This window comes from Camarhynchus parvulus, chromosome 6, assembly GCF_901933205.1.
Source record: "Camarhynchus parvulus chromosome 6, STF_HiC, whole genome shotgun sequence".
Classification (NCBI taxonomy): Eukaryota; Metazoa; Chordata; class Aves; order Passeriformes; family Thraupidae; genus Camarhynchus; species Camarhynchus parvulus.
This window is the reverse complement of record NC_044576.1, coordinates 24,184,176-24,205,633: the sequence shown is the minus strand read 5'-3', so window position 1 is coordinate 24,205,633 and position 21,458 is coordinate 24,184,176. Positions and strand designations below refer to the sequence as shown.

The window sequence follows — 21,458 nt, the reverse complement described above, 5'->3', positions numbered from 1 at the left end:
ACGTTCTGGCTGGAGGACAAGTCTGGCTGCAGGTAATTTCTCAGATTCTCAGGTACCGCCTAGCTGTTCTGAGCGCCTCTGGAAATGCATATGGTACAGTGCTGGTAGCCCAGCTCTCTATGATGGATGTAAACTACATGATACTGAAACAACAGGGAACAGAATAGGTGGGTTCTTAGCCCAACAGACTGTGCTTCTGTCCACCCCCTCCACAGACACAAGCCCTGTGGCCCGCGACTCTCCCCTACAGCTTCAGGATAAGAACATCACATCAAACCCCATGACCCACGTCTCCCCTACCAATTAAAATGTAAATGGGGAGGTAAAATGGGTAAAGTGGATTCTCATTCCCACTCCATTATTGGCTCAAAGCCCAGTTTTTAGCAGCGGCTGCAGGCACTCACGTCCATCAGCTGTCCGGGCTTCCATGTGCACAAGGTCAGGTTCTTTATCCAAACCAGCCACTGACCTAGGAGGAGAGAGACAGAGAAGACAGTCAGTCAGCTGAAAGGCTGCAATCAGACAGAGCTGGTGAAGGAGCACAAAGCCAGTTTAAACCTACCTTGGGACACCTGGGATGTAGGTCTCCAACCTTTTAACAACTCGTCTCCTTTGTATTTCCACACAGACCGTGCTCAGGGGCCCTACACCAACCTCCCGAGGCACAGGAGAGTGATCCTGCCTGTCCCTTGTCTACAAGATCAAGGCTACTATGACTGTTCTAGTGATAGCACAGAGAGCTGGTCCCAAGACCCAGTAAAATCAGAGTTCTGGCTTAATGCTGAAGGAAAAACAAGGGCACAGCAGCCTCATGCCTTCAGAAAGCAAATTAAAAGGAGGTTTTTATTTGGGTGATTAGAGACATGAAATACTAAGTTTCCTGATTCGCCTCTGGTTTGTTGGGCAATCTTCCTATTCTTTACCTCCTTTTCCCCATCTTCAGAAGAAAAACTTGTGTTGCACATATGGTGAATTTCTGATTTTAAAAAGGTGAGAAAGTATTCATTATTCACACCATGATCCCATGCCATCCATGGTCCTTGACAACTACCAAAAGAGGCACAAGGAGTTTTTTAATATCACTTGCTGGAACTCAAGCACCCCAAGTCAAATCTTCCCATGCATTGTTATTTACTCCCTAAAAATATTTTTCAAAGCACATTAAAAAGATACTTTTCCTCCTGGAAGAGGGAAAGTCAAGCCCAGAACAGAAATGTTATTATTAGTGTCCTGGCTGATAAGAATCACTGAGAGATGAACATTTAGTCCTAGCAATGGCTGGCAGGGGAAAAAAAAATCCATAGATGTCCCTGTGATTTATGGTGCTGCTTCTCCTGAGTTAACCAAAGGGTTAGATTAAAAAGGGACAATGACAAAAATCAGTTTCTAATTCGGTGGGAGTTGAATTTGATACAGTAGATTGTAAATAATAGATTCCCTCTGAGCCAGCCAACGTTCAGAACTCCCTAATGTTCTGAAAACATTTTCATCACATTCTTTTGCCGTTTTCATCCTTGAGGCATCAACAGCAAAAACAGTAAAAATAATAATAATAATAATTTTAAAAATACAGATGCTCTGATACATTTTTGTGAATCCCACAAAAAACACAGCAACTGAAGCAATGACAAACATATAAATGTGCTGGAGTTCAGCTAAGATCAGGCAGCACTGCAAATGTCAAAATAACTACGTTATGACCCACTGTGCAGGTAACTGAATCTGGCACTGCTTGTTAACGAGAGCACCACATCGACAGCAAGTCCATTCACAACACTCGGAATTGTGGCCAGAAGTTACCAACACAACAAAACAAAGCAGCACAGGCAGGGCTTTCATCATTCTGCTCACAGTGAGAAACAGTCTGCTCCTTAATCGCTACCATCAGTTTCAGGGTGATCCCACAAGGAAGAAGGGCTGTCTGTTATTGGCAAGGATGCCAGAATGAGCCTGAGTTCCTGTGATCACACAATTATTGGGATCAAAGCTTCCCAATATATGGACATGGTTAAAAGTGACAATAGGATACACAGAAATTCCTTTAAATACCAGTGAAAAATATTACAGTGTGCTGCAGTATTAGTCCCCAATGTATATAGAAAGCAATCTTTCTAGTTCATTGCAGAGGTTTTCTGCCTTTTTCAAATGAGTAGCACTAACTGCTGTAATTTCAGTCACTCAGTAACCATCACCCTTGTGTATGACATGCAAATAGAGACAGATGTACATGCTTACCATCATATCTATTCATCACAACTTAATGAAACAGAACAGTAATTCCAGCACTTTGAGGTAAAGGTTGGGAACACTTTAGGCACTTGCCCTGCAGCCCTTACCAACAGGTTTCCTACTTAAACTCAGCCTTAAATGCACTCTCCTGGCATCCATCCTTCTGCAAGCCAGACACCAGGCTCCTACTCAGAGCTACTTGCTGCATCCTGACACACATCTGACAGCGTCAGATGGCTCCACGTGGCCCCCTGACATCCTCTGGGTCCCTCCCCTCCAGATGGAGAGGGCACTGTATCTCCCCCTGCAGCAATGGGGCTAAACTGTTTGGCTCAGGTAATAAGAGACATCAGTCTGCCACAGTACTATTCATTTTAAAAGGGATTGCAATTAGAAGAACCTAAGTATATCCTAACAAAATCCAGAATACTCATTACCATTGTGCATTTGCACGCATGAGCTCTGTGGATCTACTCATAATGCCTTTCAAGTGTGCACCAGGGAATGAGAGGGATCTCCTGAAACATGTCATTCTAGCTTGAAGTTCCTTTCCACTGCCATCTACTTGTTCCCTTAATTAGTTTTGACAAGCCTAATTGTTCTTTTCAGAATAACAATGATGACAAAAAAGGACTAGCACACAGCACACTCCTAGTACTCCTCTGTTCACCAAATAGTGCAGTACAAGTTGAAAAGCTCACAAAGTGCTCTGCAACACAAAAGCAAGACAAGCTGCTCTATCTGCAGGCAGATAAGGGTGAGAAGTGATGCACTGGTCTTCCTTCCTTCACCCAAACCAAGTTGCTTTCTTATACCAATGACTGATTGCAAAACAGATCCCAAATCAATGCTGTTTCTTCATGCCTCACCTCACATCTGTTCCCACTGGCAAGGAACAGAGCTTTGTTTTGCATTGCTCTGACTCTTGAATTCAGGTATTTTTAGTAAATGGTCTCTCATCATTTGTCTGGAGGAGCTTTACATGAAGAATGCAAAAAAGTCAGCAGTGGGAAGAGCCAGATCCCGAAGCACAGCTGCAAAAACACACACACAGACTCTAAAGCTATCCCTTTATCCTTGTAATTCTCTAGCCTTGAGAACTCACTACAACAACCTCACAAGTGTGGCAATACAGCAGCAGCAACAAAACAAGAAGAGACACTTTCACAGCCTTGTATTTTCTTACACTCTGAAGAACATTTGGAGGATGCACTGCCCAATATTATTTAAGCAACTAAAGCACGTTGAGGAGAGATGTCAGCATCCACTGACTTATACATCCAAGTGTAGCCCACAGAGTGTGGTGGCTGGGAAAGGCTTTCATGGTGCTCTACCTAAAACACCTGTCCAGAGGCTTATAAAGACATGAGAATTTAACACTCAGGAGCCTGAGGTCCTGACCCATGGTCACGCAGATCTGTGCATATAAACTCCAGACAGCAAAATTTAAACCAAGGTTCACAAAATGCACCTGTGTGTGCTGCTGTGATAGCTGTAGGGAGTAAAATAAGGCACCCTCACTGTGAGGAACTGAGCTAAATCAACATCATCCACCATCCCTATTCATTAATCACCCCTGGCATGACAAAATGCTGAGACCATGCAGGCAGTAGTGACAGGAAAGGTCAGTTTTTCCTGCTGACACTTTCCCCAACTGCTGCAAAAGCAGTTTTCAAAATGTGGAGCCTGCAGCCAGAATTGCAGCAGGCATAGGATAATTTTCCAATTAAGAATTCAAACTACCTCTGAATTCCATTTAAAGGAAGAATTGTTAGGTTTTTTTATATCTTCTGGTGCTGCTTTTCCTTTCTGTTTTCATGGTAGCTCTTGATTTTCACAAGATCCTTCCTGTCTTCTTTTCAGAAGAGAATTGTGTGCTCTTGAAGGATGGACATGATCCTGGCAAGATCCTTATCCCTATCCTGAGGGAAGAGCATTGTGCATGGATGCACATTTACTAGGCCACTCTGCTAATACTGTATCTCTGACTGGGAGGGAGAACAGCCAATAAGGGGAAGGAAAACACAATATTCTGCACTTTAACTATTCCTAAAGTGTTTTCTTGTAGTTCCCAACTACAAGGTGTTATACACTTCAAAATAAAGAATGCCAACACATGCAAAGAAAGGAAAAAAGAAAACCAGAGACTTTTCAGGTTACCTGCCTACGGCACACCCCAGCTCATGTTTTCTACCAACTCTAATGCCTTTCCACGGAATAAACAATTCTTGCACTTTTTTCTACCCATTTTGCATTACTCACCAGGCATTTAAAGGTGAAAAGGATTGACATATGTCTCCTCTACCATTTTAAATGAAAACAGCTGAGCAATTCCAACTGCCTCTGTTGATCCTTGCTCCCTAAACCATCAACTGAGAGTAAGAGATGCTCTATTCCTCTGTCTCCTGGACCCAAGAGTTCAGGAGGTTTGAGTGAGTATCACTGAATGTGAGCAACATTTTTGTTTGGGAATTACCACAAGATAAAAGCAAAAATTCAGGTTACAGGAGTCAGCCTTTCAAACTTGATCTGGAACCTGCTGGACTGAGCTTTTTGCCAGGGGTGTGTCTAGTTTCTGATCAGTCAAAGTGGAATTCCCCTGCTTTGAAAACAAAATCAAAACTTTTACAACAAATTGAGACTCCCAATATGCTGACTTGAAAACTCATTTTTGCAGGTTAAGACATCAGACTGAAGGCAATTGCCAGTGTCTATGTAAAGAGACACAGGAAACAGATGGATACTACCTAGCAGGATATTGTGCACTAAATAAGGGCTAGAAACATCAAGGAAAAAGGCACATTTATTGTACAATAATATGTAAAGGAGGAAAAACTCATCCTCTTGCTGCAGGCAACTGAAGTTAAATTAGTGGATGTTGCCAATTAGTCTGATGCAATTTTAATTCTATTCTGCTCCAGAAGTGAGTAAACACTTTTGTGTTGTACCAGGCAAGCAGTGCATATTTCTAATTCATCCAAGCAACACAAGAGCCATGCCCATGTGCATTTATGGAAGCAGGAACTAATTCATTCAATTCCCACTCAACTGACCTGGAGTTTTCCACATGGAGCCCTTGCCCAGTGACACATACCTTTTCAATAGGCTTCTCCTCTCTCTGATACTGCATCACATTTGTCTAGGTATCAATAACTGCAGTTGGCTTCAGGTAGTCAAGGTGATTCATGAATGAGTTGGTCTAAAATCACCTCCAGCAGACATTAACTCTGGGCACCTAACAGCCCCCATACACCCAACCTGCACACAACCCTGGGCCAGCCACCATAAACTACCATAGTTAAGAGCTATATAAATATTGAACTGTTGGGGCAAAGAATGTGTTTATTAAACACACAAATACAGCATCATTCTGTGTGTCTGAGCCAGGGGAGACGCTGCTGGATGTGTTAAGATGTGATGAGGTCTCTGAAGAGTTATGGGCAAAACCTCCTTGCACAGCATATTTCAAATGAAGCTTGGGAAAAAAGCTGGGCAGGAAGATACTGTAAGGAACTGTCTTAGCTCGGTCCCCGGAGCTTTCTACATCTTTTCCAGTGCTAATTTCCGTGATGCTGCAGTCCTGGACATCGGCAGAAGTAATTGTTGTGAGACTTAGCTTGCAAGATAAGGGAAAAAATTGCCAAGTGTTTATTCTCAGCTAATTTCTTTTCAGCAAAGCCAATCCTTTTTAAAATGGTCCCAATCAATTTTAAGGAGGTTTTCTGCATGGTATCTCAAAAACAAGGTGTTCATGGCATCTGCACGTCTTTCCATATGCGCATTCATGCATGTGCCCCCCTGCACCTCATCCCCACTAATACCAAATGTCTAAACCTGTGCCTTCCCTGTAAGTTCAGTGGATCACAGGCCCCTGAACCACAAAGTTTCTACACACAGTTCTTTTATGCATAAACTGAACCAAGAAGAGGAAAGAAGTCCAAATCAATCCTTTCCTTGAGGGGAAAACTGACATTTAGGCTCAACCATGTAAACCACCACCAGAGAATCCATTAAAGGTAGCAGGCTCTGCTACACAAAGCATCATTTCTTTCTCTTCTCAGTACATAAAAGAAGGTACTCTTTTTATCACAGAAATTAACAGGGAATACCTTTAAAGTATATTTTGCAACAGCAAAACTGCTGTTAGTTAATATTTTTTTCTTCTCCCTTTATGCTAACACCAAAATCTATGCACAAATAAGGCTGTGTCTAGTTCTCATCCAGGTCATAGGTCTTAGTCCTTTAAAGTCCTGTGGCATTTTTCCCAAACCTATACCATAAATCCCAAAGAATATAACCACATTCTCATGAAATATATTTGAAAAATTTTGCAGGTAGGAGGCCAAAGATCCTTATTCACAGCCTGGTCAAGGTTTGAAAGGACCAGTAACACAGGCAGGGCATGTGCTCCAGGTGCTATCCTAATTTCCCAGTGGTGCCTTTGAAATAGCTCCTTATGGGGACTGAGGCTCATGCAGGGAGTGTGTCAGCTATGCCAAGCCAGCCCTGGCTGCTCCCAGGTGCAGCCCCAGTCCTGGTGCTGAGGAGCTGGATGTGCCGCTCCTGACTAATCGGGGTACAGCTGATCCAGGCTATGCAAAGGCAGTCCTGAGGGTTTAGGCCTTATCCTAATTGAATAAGAAGCCTTTTTTTTTTTTTCCCAAGTCCTAGCAGTACCAGCATCAGGATATGGTGGAAGCAATGAAGCATCAGCTCATCAAGTTAAGACATCACTGTCCTGAAGGCCTCTCAAAGCCTGAGTGCACGACACACCATCAGCTCCCTACCCCAAATGCATCTAACATCAACAATGCTGCTTCAGAGAGGGCATTTCTAGAGAGGAGGGAGGGGATTTTCCTGAGGTTTAGAGGTCTGCAACTTTTAAGCACATTCCAACACAAGGGTTTGATTCTGTTTTGCCTTCTTCTGGAAGGGTCACTTTTTTGCAGGACAATTTCACTTTCATTATTCTAAATTTCAAGTCCCTTTAGGAAACAAGAATAAGAGTATATTTTTGGATTTTTGCATTTGCTTAAAATTAGCTTAGTGCCTACTATATTATGAAGCCCAGTTAATTAATGTTTTCCCAGTGCTTGGCTACCCTCCTTTGAAAGTCATGTACATGGGGAATTGCTATAGACTATTGCTGTGCTTTTTCATGAAACATGAATCAGACCTGCTTCGGATTACTTTACAAAAGCAAAGTACATGCTCAAAGACCCCTCAACTCAGTCTGGCAGTCCTGTAACCAAAGATTTCACTGGGTTTACTCCTCTCCTTCAAAGGAAATGTTTGTAGGACTTGTAATATTCTTCCAAGTTTGTTTCCTAGCAGAAGTATCTTCAACATGACCCATTAAAGAAATATTTTACACCAAAATAAGGATTATCAGATACTGTGTGTTTAATTGGCCTCATTTGTACAAACGTTTTCCAGTTGTAAATATGACATGCCTGAAATGCTAAGGTTCAGTGATTCAGCTATTAACAGAGGCCTAGGCACAATAAAAGACCTCCAAAAAGCTTCAGAGCAAGAGCATCATTTAATAAATGAATGCAGCAGTTGATGGATAAAAATAAAGCCTAAATTGTCCAAAGAGGGGATGCCAGTATGAAAGTTGGCACAGACAATATGTATAGGATTTGCTGATGAGCCTCACATGCCTAAGAGCATTGTACATTGTATTAATTAAGGAAGAATGAGTCTCTACATTCCCTTTTGCAGGATATTGTGAAGAATCACCATGGGATAACATCTAATATTCTGGAAATGAATTTGTGGTTCATTTCATGCACTTTGGGGAAAAAACAATATGAAAAAAATAGATTTGTTTCACAAACCTTTTGTGACAGTTGTTTCTCTGCATTTCAGACACTAACCTGAAGAGAACAAATGGTTTATTTCCTTCTTTGACTTTTAGCCATCAGCCAGAAAAGGAAGAGGGAAAGAAAGGAATGAAGAACAAAGGTAAGGAGAAGAAATAGAGAGTAGAATGAACTACTCTGTTCTGGACCAGCAAGCATAAATGCATCAATGTGTCTCCTTGCCCCCAAAAAATCACACTCAATTAGCTGCTGAGAGTGAGATGCTCATTTGTCTCAATACCACAGGAGGAAAAGACAAAGAATCAGGAAACAAAAAGGATTCTGGCAGCAGGCAGATATCTGAAGACAGGCTCTGCCTGTAGAAACAACAGGTTGGTGTGGCTCTGATTTGTAAAAGCAACAGTGTTATGAGGTCAGCAGATCACCAAGTGTCTCATGACAAGTTTGCATCCGAGACAGAAGCACCCTCACAAGCAGAATGGAGATGAATAAAAGAGACACAATCACATGCAGGTCTCTGTCAGTGAGAGAGCAACAGTGCAGCAGGAGAGACCAGAGAAACCAGAGATCTTCTGTGGGTCCTTTGCTCCAATGTAGGCAGGTGAACAAACAACAAGGAGACAAGGATGCCCAGGGGGCTGAGCACTAGACATACTCCCAGCTCCTCACAACAGCAGCATCCCAAAGCATCCTCGTCCCAAAAGTATTGCCCTGGTCAAGTGAGAATGCTCAGGGCAGAATGCTGCAGTGGGAGTCATGTCAAGAAGCAAAGGTGTATGGTCAAGCTGTAGGTAAATCAAGAGCTTCTCTTTGCTGGGTTCTTAATCTGTTGTTACAGAGGAGCAATAAAAGGAAAGAGAAGTACAAGGCCAAATGAAAAGTAATGCTCTTCTGGTTTCTATCCTCAAGGCGAATTCCAAAGTGCCAGCACATTGTTCAAATCTAATGATTTGTAGAAAGAAAAAAAAAAAGAATTCTGGAGAAACTACTGCAGATCTAGAAATGGCTTTAGGGAGTCACTATTACAGATTGCTCCTAAAATCAATATTGTAATGGAACATGTCTCCTTCACTCAAAGATTTTCAATCAAAACCTGAAAACCAAAAATACTGTGAGCAAAACCTAAGAATCTGTCTGTACCCTTTGGCCAAAAACATGACAGAGCTTTTGGCTTGGTTTTCTTTATATTTTCAATAAAAAGCAGCATTTTCTTCTATGTGAGAAAACCCAGATCTACTGAAATCAGCTCTGAAGTCTACAGGTATTTATTATTTCCTAAGTACTTGCTGGCAGACACAGGTGAGTATGTTTCTCTCTCAGACTCAGCTACAGAACTTCTGATATTCCACTAAACATGGAAATGTGTCTACCTCTCATTTTTATTGCCTTCTGCCCAATGGAGAACAATCTTGCAAGATAATTACAGAGCTACGATAACCATGGCTATGTCCTATTCCAATTAACTCACTACTAATATGCAAGTGAAACAGCATCACTCACTGGCTTTTCATCCTTGTTCTCTATATGATCGGCAAGACACAAGTTACTGAATCAACACTATTTAAAAGAACCTGTAATGCAGCTAATAAGATGCTCCTTCCTGCTCTTACATTCTGATGTAGCTTCATGCTCACTGTGCTTAACAATAGCAAAATTAAACTCATCTCATTCTACAGAGGAGACTCAGGGGAATGCCAGAGAATGAAAGGATGGGAGTTTCATTTTCTTCTCTTGCCGAAAATGAATTCTGTGTCATGTAACTGCTGATGAATTGTCGTTTTAAGAGAGTTTGTTAATTTACAACAAGCAGAATGCATAAAAACGGACCTCCTTATCTTTAATGGTTGTTATTGAGCAACACAAATGGTTCACATTTAAATTAATGCAGAAATATCTTGTCTGTTTTGCCATGATAAGACTATTCTTTTTGCACAGCATGGGCTCAACTTCTTCTGTTAAATAAAACAACTGGTTTTGTTCAGCTTAATGCCAGGCAAATCCAAAGGTTCAGCAGCTGAAGTCAGTTCAGGGAAATGAACTGGAATTTACCTGGGTCCTGCCTGATTCTTTTTGAGAAAATCTCTCTGAAGAATTTTGAGGTATCTAGTTTCAAGTAAAAATGGTCCCTGATAGTGCTGATGTACTCGCTGAGGACAAATCCTCTATTAGATTGCATCTTCCTCCACTGCAACGATGCTTCCAGCCCCAGCTGCTGTAAAGAAACAAGAGATGTAAAGGGGCATTTCTCAAAATCAACTGGGCCATTGGAGATGAGGTCTGGGGCAAAGGGAGGATGGATCCAGAAAAGATGCTCACTGCGGATGCCTGTAGGTGTTTTGCTATTGAATGAAATAGTCAGAAAATTATGTTTGTAATCAGAGTATGTGAAAAGGGAATTCCTAAACATCTCAGAAAAGTAGTGATTTTAAAAGAATTCCCAAATGTTTATCTTTCAGTCATCTGAAAACAAGAGGGATTTTCCCCCACACTGAGAATTCATCCATTTTCCCAGAAATGGAGAGATTAGTATGATATACAACAAAGGTCAAAACCTAAGCCAAATTCCACCCCCCCAAAAAAAAATTAAAAAGTGGGAGACTATTCCTTGCTAGCCAGAATGCACAAAATATGATGCTACTTTAAGCCTGGCAACCCGGCTTTTGATTAGCTTTGCCAAGCTATGACAGTATGGGAGATCCCCATATGCCTCAGAGGGATGCATTATTCAGTATATTAATTAGAGGCCTGGCTTTCATCAATGCTTCCTACAAAGAGTCACAAAGAATTACTCTGGGACTGTTTCTGACAGGTTGGAATTAATTTGTGTCTGAGTTCACATGCATCAGGAGAGCCAGGATGAAGTCAGGCCAGGCAGACTACATGAGTCAGCAGTAGAGCATTTCAGCTTCCAACACCGGCCATTGAAACTCAGTGATGGGGTTTGGACTTATTTGTTTTGATGGGTTTTGATCTTATTTGTTACCTTCTTGCAGGAGAAGAACATAGATCCTCCCACCTGTGCTCTTCAGACAGACACAGCACTGGGACCCACTCCAGGGATCAATACAAACTGGGAAAAATATTCAACAAACTCTTCCTTAAAGCATTCCTGGTCTTTCTTACTAGTGGTTCATCTAGTCTGCTTCAGTCTCAGACACTCAGTCAAAGAGAGTAAAATTATAATTATAAAATTATAGTATAATTATAAAATTATCCAAGATCAGCAATGGGAGAGGTAAGAGAAGAGATTGGCTCCTGGGAGATACAGACACCTGACAGATGAGAGACCAAAGCCAAAGGATTTTTGATGGCTGAAAACACTAACTGCAGTGCAACAGGTGACATGTAGTGGTAGGCATTAGATTTAAGCCAAATAAGCAGAAATATTTTAGCCCTTATTTTTTGAGGCCTTAAGGAAAAAAATAACTTCTAGCCACAGAAGATTAAAGACATAAATGTGGCAAATATCACAAATTGTACTAAAATCATAACAAATCACAAATTCTAAAAGCTTGCTGGTATTTATGTAAGGACATCCACCATTACATTAGTGGAGAGGGATAGTTCTTCCTTCTGCAAGGTATGTTGTGTTTCTCAAGCAAAAAGAGGTCAGAGAGAAAAAGGAGGTGGTTAGAAAGAGAAGTCATTCAAAGACAACTTATTCCAAAATTGCCCTTCCAAAGGATATACCTTTCATTGAAAGAACTCATTCTTGCTGTGAGAGCAGCCAGAATTACAGAGGTATATACACAATGTGACACTTTATCATGCAGCACTTCACTTAGAGTTCACTTATTATGTAGTTCATGGGTTTTAAAGGAGAATTTAAAGTACTTAAAATTATTTCCCTTCAAAATCACACAATCACACACAATCCTTCTAGTCAGAATGCTCTTAGTATGTTTTTCTTTTTTTTTCCTCATTAAAAGAGCTTTGAGCCTAGGCAGCCTGATTAGCATGACATCCACAGGACTTCATAAAAATGTCAAACACTTATTTTCCTAGGAAAGCAGGCAGTAAGGAGAGGGGCACCACACAATACTAAAGCATCCATCAGTTACAAGTTAGAGGTTACATTCATAGTACAAGAGATTAGTTCTAACTCACAAATTTGCTTTGTGATATAAAGTCATCAGTCAGGATAAACATACACCAAACCTCCAAATATCTTTGGTTTTAGTCCCAGGTAAACCAGAAATAGTCTGTAATATTTCGTCAGTATTGTACTATGGGTTTTTTCCACCTTCTACAAAGATGCATTCCCACATCCAACTATTTCTGTCGATCTCTCACCAACTTGTTTAAAAAGGAACATGGGCTGTGCCAGAAAGGGGAACAGCAGTCTGAACATTACACTGACCAGAGGCACTAATGGAACTCGTGGGATCTGTGTGTCTATAAAACAGTCCTGCAGCATTTCCCAGAGATAGAAAGTGAAGGATTTTCCTGTTCTTAGGGTCATTTAGGTTTTTATTCTCTTAGATACCCATAAAATCTATCACAATGTCCCTGGAAGAGCACTTACCAATCTGTAGCTCAAAATCAGGATAGGATTATAATTAGGAAAAATTATCACACACTTTGTTTCAGACTGGATTCTTTCCCTGCTTTAATTTTAAAATCATATATTGCAAAATGAACTTTTAGTCAAATTTTAAGATTACTTAAAAAGACCATCCAAAAACTGTCAAATATTTCAAAATATTCCTTCCTTTAATTTCTGAGAGAAATATTTTGATAATGTTGCCATGAATTCTGAAATACCTTTATTAACTTGGAACTTTTCCAACAAAAACAAACACTATTTCAGCCAATCAAAAGTATCCACCTCTATATTCAGATTCCATTTATATCTCTGTCACTGAGCTACTGTGTAATCATAAGTTAGTCACCCACAACCTAACATTTGGAGACACTAAATATCTATAGTGCCTATGGCATTAATTGTAGGCACACAAAATGAAATAAAATACCTAGCCTGACAGTTTGACTTTGCCCATTTTTTACTGAAAAGGAAAAAAAAATTAGGCTTATTATCACCATGGTGTTGTGGTCTTTAATTAACTAAAGTGACCTTGCAAGGAAATCTTTCAATATATACCAAGAATTTATGAGAAATTCTCATCTCTCCTGAAATCTTATTACAGAGCTTGAGGCTAGAGTTTGAAAATGCTGTCCTCAGCTTAGTACAATTCATGGTCATGGTGGCTTGAGTAACACATTCCAGATTTATGTTACTTTACTCTCCAGGAGAAAAACCTTCCCCGGGTGTTTCTGCCCACGGGGCATGGGAAGCAAGTCCCTTTCCAGAGCCAAATGAGTCATTAGCCCAAGGGAGGCTCCAGTAATAGGCACTGGGTAAGTGCCTTGGTGATGCTCGTAGGTGTCCAAACTGGAGTCATTCCTTTATCCATAGCTCCATGTATGGTATGGTTTGAATCCTGAAAAACTCTAATGTAGGATTATTTAAGAGTCAATTTGACATTTACAAGACTATGTTTTCCTAACACTAAACTTGGCTGTAAAAAATCAGGCAATGTTTCCCCAGCACTGTGCAATGACACCATCTGGCAGTTAATGATTAGCGGGATTTACAGGAGAGGCAGGCACATATTTGACTAACCATCTCTCTGCTGACAAACTAGGCAAGTAAAGGTAATGTCAGCTGTATCCAAAGGTCACTGCTGGAACTGCTGCTGAAACAGTCTGCATGGACCAAAATTGGCACTGGAATGAGGAAATATCAGTGCTGTCACAATGAAGAAATAAAAACAGACACAAACATCTCTGTGAAGGTAGATACAAACCCAGACAATAACCTTTAGAAAAACTGAGGCAAGCCCCTTAACTTCTGCCACACTACTCTCAGATATCCAAACCAGCCTTCACTAAAGTCATCCTGAAATTCAGCCTGCAACTAAAAAGAAATACACTGGCTGATACATTTTATCACCTTTTCTTACCCAAAATTACAAAAAAGACTGAAAACCTTGCCCTTGAATGACAAAATTTGTTGTCTCATTCCTCAAACAATTGTGACAGAAAACCTTTAACTCCAAAGCAAAGCCTAAGTTAGTGGACACAAAGCCTCTTTCTTTCTTTCAGTGAAAGTGTTCCCTTCTCACGATTTTTAACTCTCAGAGATCAAATGAGTGTGGCTGGCATTCATAGATGCAAAAAAAAATAAATCACAAAACAAAACATAAATCTGGTTGATTAGCATGGAAAAAAGAGAAAAAATTAAATTATGGGGAGATTTTTTGAGGGAATCAGTAATGTATTTGAGAACTGCTTGATGCAACTAATTTTTATACTTGCAAATACAAATGCTGCTCCTTGAAGCCATGCTAGTGCACGTCCGATTTTTGTCCTCTCTCCTTTCCTGCCTTGCTGGTCTTATCTGTCCAACTTTCATGACCAGTGTGTATTTCAGTGGCTTTTACTGACTAGACTCATGCTGCACACTGACTTCAGAGCTCCAAGCATCAGAAGTACCAGAGGCATCAGAAATTCTGCACAGATTTCTCCTCCTCTTCCATGAAAATGGGTATTCCCCACTTTCCTGCCCCCAGGCTTTGAGAGAATCACCCACAGCCCCAGAGAGAACGAACGTAAAAAAATAAATAAGAAGGGAAATGTCTATCTGTAACAGGCAAAAAAACCCCAACAAAACCACAAAAAATTAAAAACCCAAAAAACAAAAACAAAAAAAGCAACCCCCCCCAAAAAACTAACAAAAAACAAAAAACTAACAACAACAAACAAACAAACAAACAAACAAAACAAACAAAAAAAACCCACAAAACCACACCAAGGAAAATGGTTCCACATCCACCACTTCATATGCCTCAGGGATGACATAAGGCAGGAAACAGGAATGTGTTCTCCAAAAAAAGAAAAGCCTGGGGAGACACTAAGAAAGGGTGTTGGTGTCCAAAGGAATATATAGTGCTATCCTCTGCTCAGGATGGTGATCCTCATGTCTGCCCAGCAAACAGAGCAGGGCCTCCAAAGACAGATGGACAGAGGATATTCACAGCTGTTTAGCTGATTGGACAGAAAACACAGGTCCCCTTGAGAAACTCTGTATTTGAAAGAATTAAACCATAAGATGATAAAAGGATTTCATATGCCACTAAAGCATCTTTTCATTCTCTTGTACCCTCTGGTGCTTTTAATCTACTGCTGTAGCACTTCATATTACTCTATTTGAGTACTTCACCCACTACAGTCATCAAGGTGCTCTCCTATCCCAGTCTCCCACAGGGTAACAAGGCAAAGTCAGCTGGAGCCACACAAGGTGACAAGGAAAAGCTGGGTCCAGCAAAGTGCTGGGTGAATGCTCCAGTAACCAACCCATCCTGCCCACCTGCTTGGTCCCATTGTGCTGCTGCAGGAAAAGGCAGAGGTAGTAAAAAAAAAACAACTTAAGGACAATTCAAGTCCTATGATTCTTTATCAGGAGAGCAACAGTATTTAGTCAGCAGAACAGACCATGTGTTTTACAGGCAAGGAAGCTTCCCCAGCATTTCTACGGTACAAAATACGGGCTTTATTTTTTCATATCCTCCACATGGCAGCACAGGTGTCTAAGTTATAGTGATATAAAATGAACAGGGCCCAGAGGGAGCTGCAGAAATGTGTTCTGAAAGAAAAGAACATTGAGTAGGATTTTAACAAACTTTGCACCCATGCTGGTTTCAGTTATCTTGATTGATCTTGGAATTTCTGCATCACATTAGCGTAAACTCGCTATTTCCAGTCTTACAGGATCCTAAGTTATTAAAATCTGAGGCCAAGGCACGTGGGAGCCAAATCTGGATGCCTGTACACACATCAAGTAACACATTCTGTTCAAGCTCTGCCACTGTCATCAGTGGGTGTAGTTAACAAATTAATCACTACTACCAAAGTAGAGAACTCAAATCCTAGGGATTTTTATAACTGTGAGTGGCCCAGGGGTGAATCTCAGCTCATGCACAAACTTTGAGCAGGCTCAGGAACCCATGAGAGATGTCCCATGAACAGTTAGACATGTGACATCCATAATGAATGAGAACACAAAACTACAAACCAGTGAGTAGCACCAACAGCTATGACTAAGGAAAGAAGCTGCAAGCAAGAGCCAGGATACAATGCCACAAGTTGAGATTGGAGCTTAGGGCTTTGTTTTTGACCAGAGAGCCATCACAGATGCTGTCTGCTAGAGCTACACCAAAAAATGCGCAGAGTGACTTGTGTGTCCGTGAGTAACAGAGAGGTTGTGCTTACTCTGCTGAGGAAAATTCACATCCCAGTCTCACAAGGTCTGAAGCAATCATGATTCTCTCCTGGCCTTAAGGTCTCTATGTGTGAGGTCTCTCAGAGAAGGTATAATTATTCAGAAATATCTCGGAGAGAAAAGTAAGACCTCTTCTTGTCATGTTGACTGATCACATGAACCAGGCGAAGTTTAGAGTCTTCACAAGCCCATTCAAAGCAGCCTGAGAGATGAAAGCCATGTTTTGAAGGCAAACACATTCAGCAAAGCCTGCCCCAGATAAAGCCAGCTGCATTCCAATCAGATGGAAACCATCCCATTTCATGAAGGGTGCTTACCTGAGCCTCTGCTAATGAACAATGCAGAGCAGCACAAAAGAGCAGCTTATCTCATTTTGACATCTCCCTATCATTACTATTTCAACTTTCATGGAAGTTTTAATTCAGAGGTTCAATAATGTAGTATTTGATAGACTGATGACAGGGACAGTGATAGGCTGGTGACATGGAAAGGCAAGCTTACCACAGGCAAGCTGAGAGCTGCACCTGACACACCAGAGGGAAGGGAGGGCATCCAGAGAGAGACTGGCAAACTCGAGAGGTGAGTCTGTGTGAACCTCATGGCTCCAGGAGAACTTACAGCACCTCTCAGTAGTTAAAGAGAGGGAGCTTTTACAAGAACATGTAGAAATAGGACAAGAGTAGTGGCTTTCAATTTAAAGATGGTAGGTTTAGAATAGATAATGGAAATAAGTTCTTTATTGTGAAGCTGATGAGGCAATTGAACAGGTTGCCCAGAGGAGTCACAGATGTCCCATTTCTGGCAGTGCTCAAGGTCAGGCTGCATGGAGCTTTGAGCAACATGGTCTAATGGAAGGTGCCCTTGGCCCTGGCAGGGAAGTTGGAACTAGATGATTTTCCAGGTCCTTTCCAACCTATACTATTTTATGATTCTCTGAGCTTCACAGAGTAGTGGCTTATGTCCCTCTGAAACTTACAGCTATTCTCTCTTTTCTATTACACTTTTCTCTCTTTTAGTGCACTAAAAAGAAATCAACAAATTTCGGAGGCTAAAATGGTTTTTTGCATTTTTTTTCTGTAAAGATCTTACAAGCCAGAACTTGCAAGCCATCACAGTTTGAAGCTTTAAAGGGAAAGAAAAGAAAAAGAGAAAAAAATCAGCTAAGGAGAGTTATTATATTCCACAATTTCAATACCTCTTATACCTGCACTATGGATTGTTTCAAATCCCTCCCACTCTGGGAAAAACCTAATTCACTCTCTTGGGAAGCTTATTCTCTGTGGGACTCAGCTGTTTCTGAGTGGAATAAAGATTTCTAAGTCTATGTCTTATGATTTTTAACTATAGAAGACTTGTACATTTCCTGAGAAAAAGGCACCTGAAACACAGACATTATATAATGCGCTGCTAAAAAACAGTGTTCAAACCATGCAGCAAAAGACAATGAAAAATGATGTAGACTGTGGGAAACAATACACATTTGGGTGTCAAATGGACAAACAAGCAATTTCCATTAACCATTATTATATGGAAGAAGAAAATAAGGCACAACATCACAACCTGTCCTTTAAAAAGAGGTTCTGCTTTTCTTCCCAAGTCAGCTTAGCCCTTGCACCTTATCCTCCAAGAAAGCCTCTCCCCTAAGCTCACTTGTGTTATTTGAAGGATAGGTTAAAATTATTCCAAGGACCAGCTATTCTGCTCCACAGAAGGATACACCTGGAGATGATCTACACTCGCCTTTGTCATGTGCACCCAGCATGAATAGTGAGATCAAAGGATTTTTGATAGTTAGGTCAATCATTCACCTGCCACCAGAACCAGGAAAGAAAAACAACTTCCTTTCCTACATTACGGAATTGTCCTCTGTCCCCTGCTCAGGATGGTGATGCTCAATGTCTGCTCAGCAAACATAGGCAGGGACTCCAAAGACAGATGGACAGGGGATATTCACAGCTTTTTAGCTGATTGGACAGAAAACACAGGTCCCCTTGAGAAACTCTGTATTTGAAAGAATTAAGCCAGTCTGTCAGTCTGTCTGTAACATGGACAGACAAAGTTCTAGACCTTTGATATATTTTGCAGGTCTGTGTGACTTAGGAACCTTAAAACTTCCTTTCCTCAGTGTTCAAAACCTTCTCACACTGTCCAGATTCCTCATGGACACTAAGGGAAATCTCTAGACCTGATGCCAAAAAGCCAATTTTTAAATGTTGGAGTCTAAAGAGGTTTACAGAGATTTCCAGAAGAATGTAGATAATTTGAAATGAGGAGTCTACCTCCAAGGTGTGGAAATACTGAAAATACAATCTATAGATATTTTGTGCCTGGATTCCAAGGGCTATCAATGAGGTGCAAAAATTTCTACAAGAATTTGACTCTAAGATATATAGATCTAGACATAGATATGCATCATGCTTTGTAATTGGGAGTAAATGTTTAAGTTTTCCAAGTCCTTTTAATTTTTAACCATCCAAAATGTGACCCTCTGGTTCCTTAATATTACAATCTTTTTGGGTCTTAAGGACCAGACACTTTTTTTAGCTATGCACAGATTCTGTAAATCAGCACTTCTACACATTCACACACACCCCATCATCTGGCATATAGTAAGTACAGCATTAAGAATCTGATTCAAGCCCCAAATCCTAAATTCAACTATGGAAGAACTACACTTTTCTTTTTCTCTCTAAAAGTCAATTCTTGAGCCTTCACATGGTGAAGAGAAGTTTGGAAAATATGCATCTGAGATGGCTGAGCCTGGAGATAGGAACTAAATTTGTTTCATCATCTGATTTTAAGACACTCTTCCAATTTGAGAGGTTGACACTTGGGAATTGAGAAGGAATTGAGTCACAAAGCAGATTTTTAGCAAACTGCAGATCTTGGGCTTTCACTAGTCACTATAATAAAACTGGCTCCTCAGAGAGTGATTTAAAGCAGAGTGAATCATCCCTTCTCACCAAGATTGCATAAGGAGACTGGTCAGAGCGGCTGGCTCTGCACAAAGACTGTGTTCTAGGCTAAAGTAACTCTCTGAAGGGCTGAAAAATAGGAAGTCTAATGGTCACAGGTTTGTCACTGAGGCACTGGACAGCTCCTCTGTGTTACTCTAGGCAGATGTACAATGAAGAAGCATGACTTCTGCAATTATCAAAAGACTTGTACTTCTCTGTAAAAGACACCACATTTTATCAGACAAGAAGTACAAACACAGACTATTGCACCGCAAGGTGTGTTCTATGGACTGAATTTACAGCATTGATGATGAACAAAACCAAGGGTATACTTCATGTTCAGATAAAGTAACCAATCCCTTCAAGTTAGATGCCCTTCTCCCCTCCATGACCCACCCAAAGCAAGCCAAGCCAGTGGCCCTAACTCACCAGTAAAACCTGTTTGGAGTGACCCGCTCATGCATGAGCTGCCATTTTCTTCCAAAGTCCATGGAGCTGTACAGCTGGAAGACAGAAAGAGAGAGTGAGAAAGAATAAACTTTGAGGAAAAAGAAAGAAGACTGTTGCTAGATAAAGTATTCAAATCAGCTCAGATTAAAGAACTTGAATGGATGGTTCACAATAATTATACACAATTATTGATCACCCTCAGCAGGGGAGGCTAATGTCTTCCCTTTACTCTTAAATCACACTGGGCTCCAGAGAATCAAAAGCAGGTTGTCTCTTCCCAAACCTTGTCAAACAACTTTGTCCTTCCAAATTTCAGCTGTCAACACATTCACTATGACTGCCATATAACAAAGCTGGCTGTTCTCCTGGCTTCTTTTGTTTAATAGGAAGCAGGTGACATGTGAGTTCCTAGTATCAAATAGAATGAGAGACAAATCAGATTAGTCAACATGACTCTGATGAGGTAGTGACTCTATCCTCAAGGTCATGCCATTACTTGTTTTTATGGAATGAATCAGATCTCTTCTGTATTGAAAAGTAAATGGCTCCTAATTTATATTTTCTAATATTGAGAATGAGGTCTAAATTTTCAGGTAAGTTAGAAATCAACCTGGTCATTAAACACCAAAGATAGTGGCATGACTTCTTGGAAGCCAAATTTTCAATAGAATGATTTTTTTTTTAGTCTTTCTGTTAAGAAACAACACCGCTGTAATGTAACGAAATTTCCATGCAACTCCATGCTGAGTTTCAGACATATGTTTGCTTCATATATATTCTGCTTAATACCACAAACACCATTCTCCATGTAATTATTTTCTTACCCATAATGCATCCTCTCACAATCAAAACATATGTAAGCTCCTTTTCTCCAACTATGAGCAAATTTGGTTCTTCAGAGAAAAAAATATGCTTTGAGAAATAACTACTATGCTTTACCACTAGATCACAGAGAACTAAATATCAGGCAGCATTTTGATTAGAATTTCAAATAAATTTCATCTGATATATATTCTGGCTTAACAAAACAAGGGTTGATTGCCAGCTAAGGAGGTAGATAAGGGAACTGAAAAAACTTCAATGTTTGTAACAGCCAAATTTAAGTCCCTAATGGGAAAATGATATCATTTGAGCACAAGATTCTGCATTGCATTTGATTTGAGTAACTGGATTTGCAAATTGGAGGCAGGTCCATGTTCAGATTGGAAGAGTTCACAACCTAGTGATATGTCCTGTAGCACCACTGTGATGGATGGCTAAGAGTGACTGGGAAGATAAACCACATGTGCTCACACTGAATATTAACACTTCTTGAACAGGCAGCATCTTTGACCACAGAGAGGCAGCAGCCACATCTGAGCTGGACCATAGATCAATTTAGAAAGATGATTGGAAAAGGCTGTTTGAGCAGTGTCCAAAGCCTGAGGCAGTTAATTAATTCTTGCTATGTTTGTACTCAACTACACAACCAAATCACTGTATAGTCAGCAAAAGAAAGTCAGAAACTGAAATTCAGACCCCATCAAGAATCTAATGCAACTGTTATGTGTAAAGACAAAAGAATCAGGCCTTTGCATTTTTGCCAACAGGAATGCCAGTCTGGCCAGTAACAGCTCAAGTGCCAGTAAAACACATATGGAGGAAAGATATGGAAGCAGGCATCCTTCAATCTTCATGTCAAAAAGGGCTCCAATTATGTAAACTTCAGGCAACACC

At 40.6% G+C, this 21,458-nt stretch overlaps 1 protein-coding gene across 1 annotated transcript in view; it reads right to left on the bottom strand.

The window, feature by feature from the left end:
* SORCS3 (sortilin related VPS10 domain containing receptor 3) overlaps positions 1-21,458 on the bottom strand; it is a 261,645-nt gene that overhangs the window by 76,689 nt on the left and 163,498 nt on the right. The window contains 2 exon segments of the mRNA XM_030951534.1: positions 405-469; positions 19,722-19,795. Of these exon segments, the coding sequence (XP_030807394.1) occupies positions 405-469; positions 19,722-19,795 (139 nt within the window).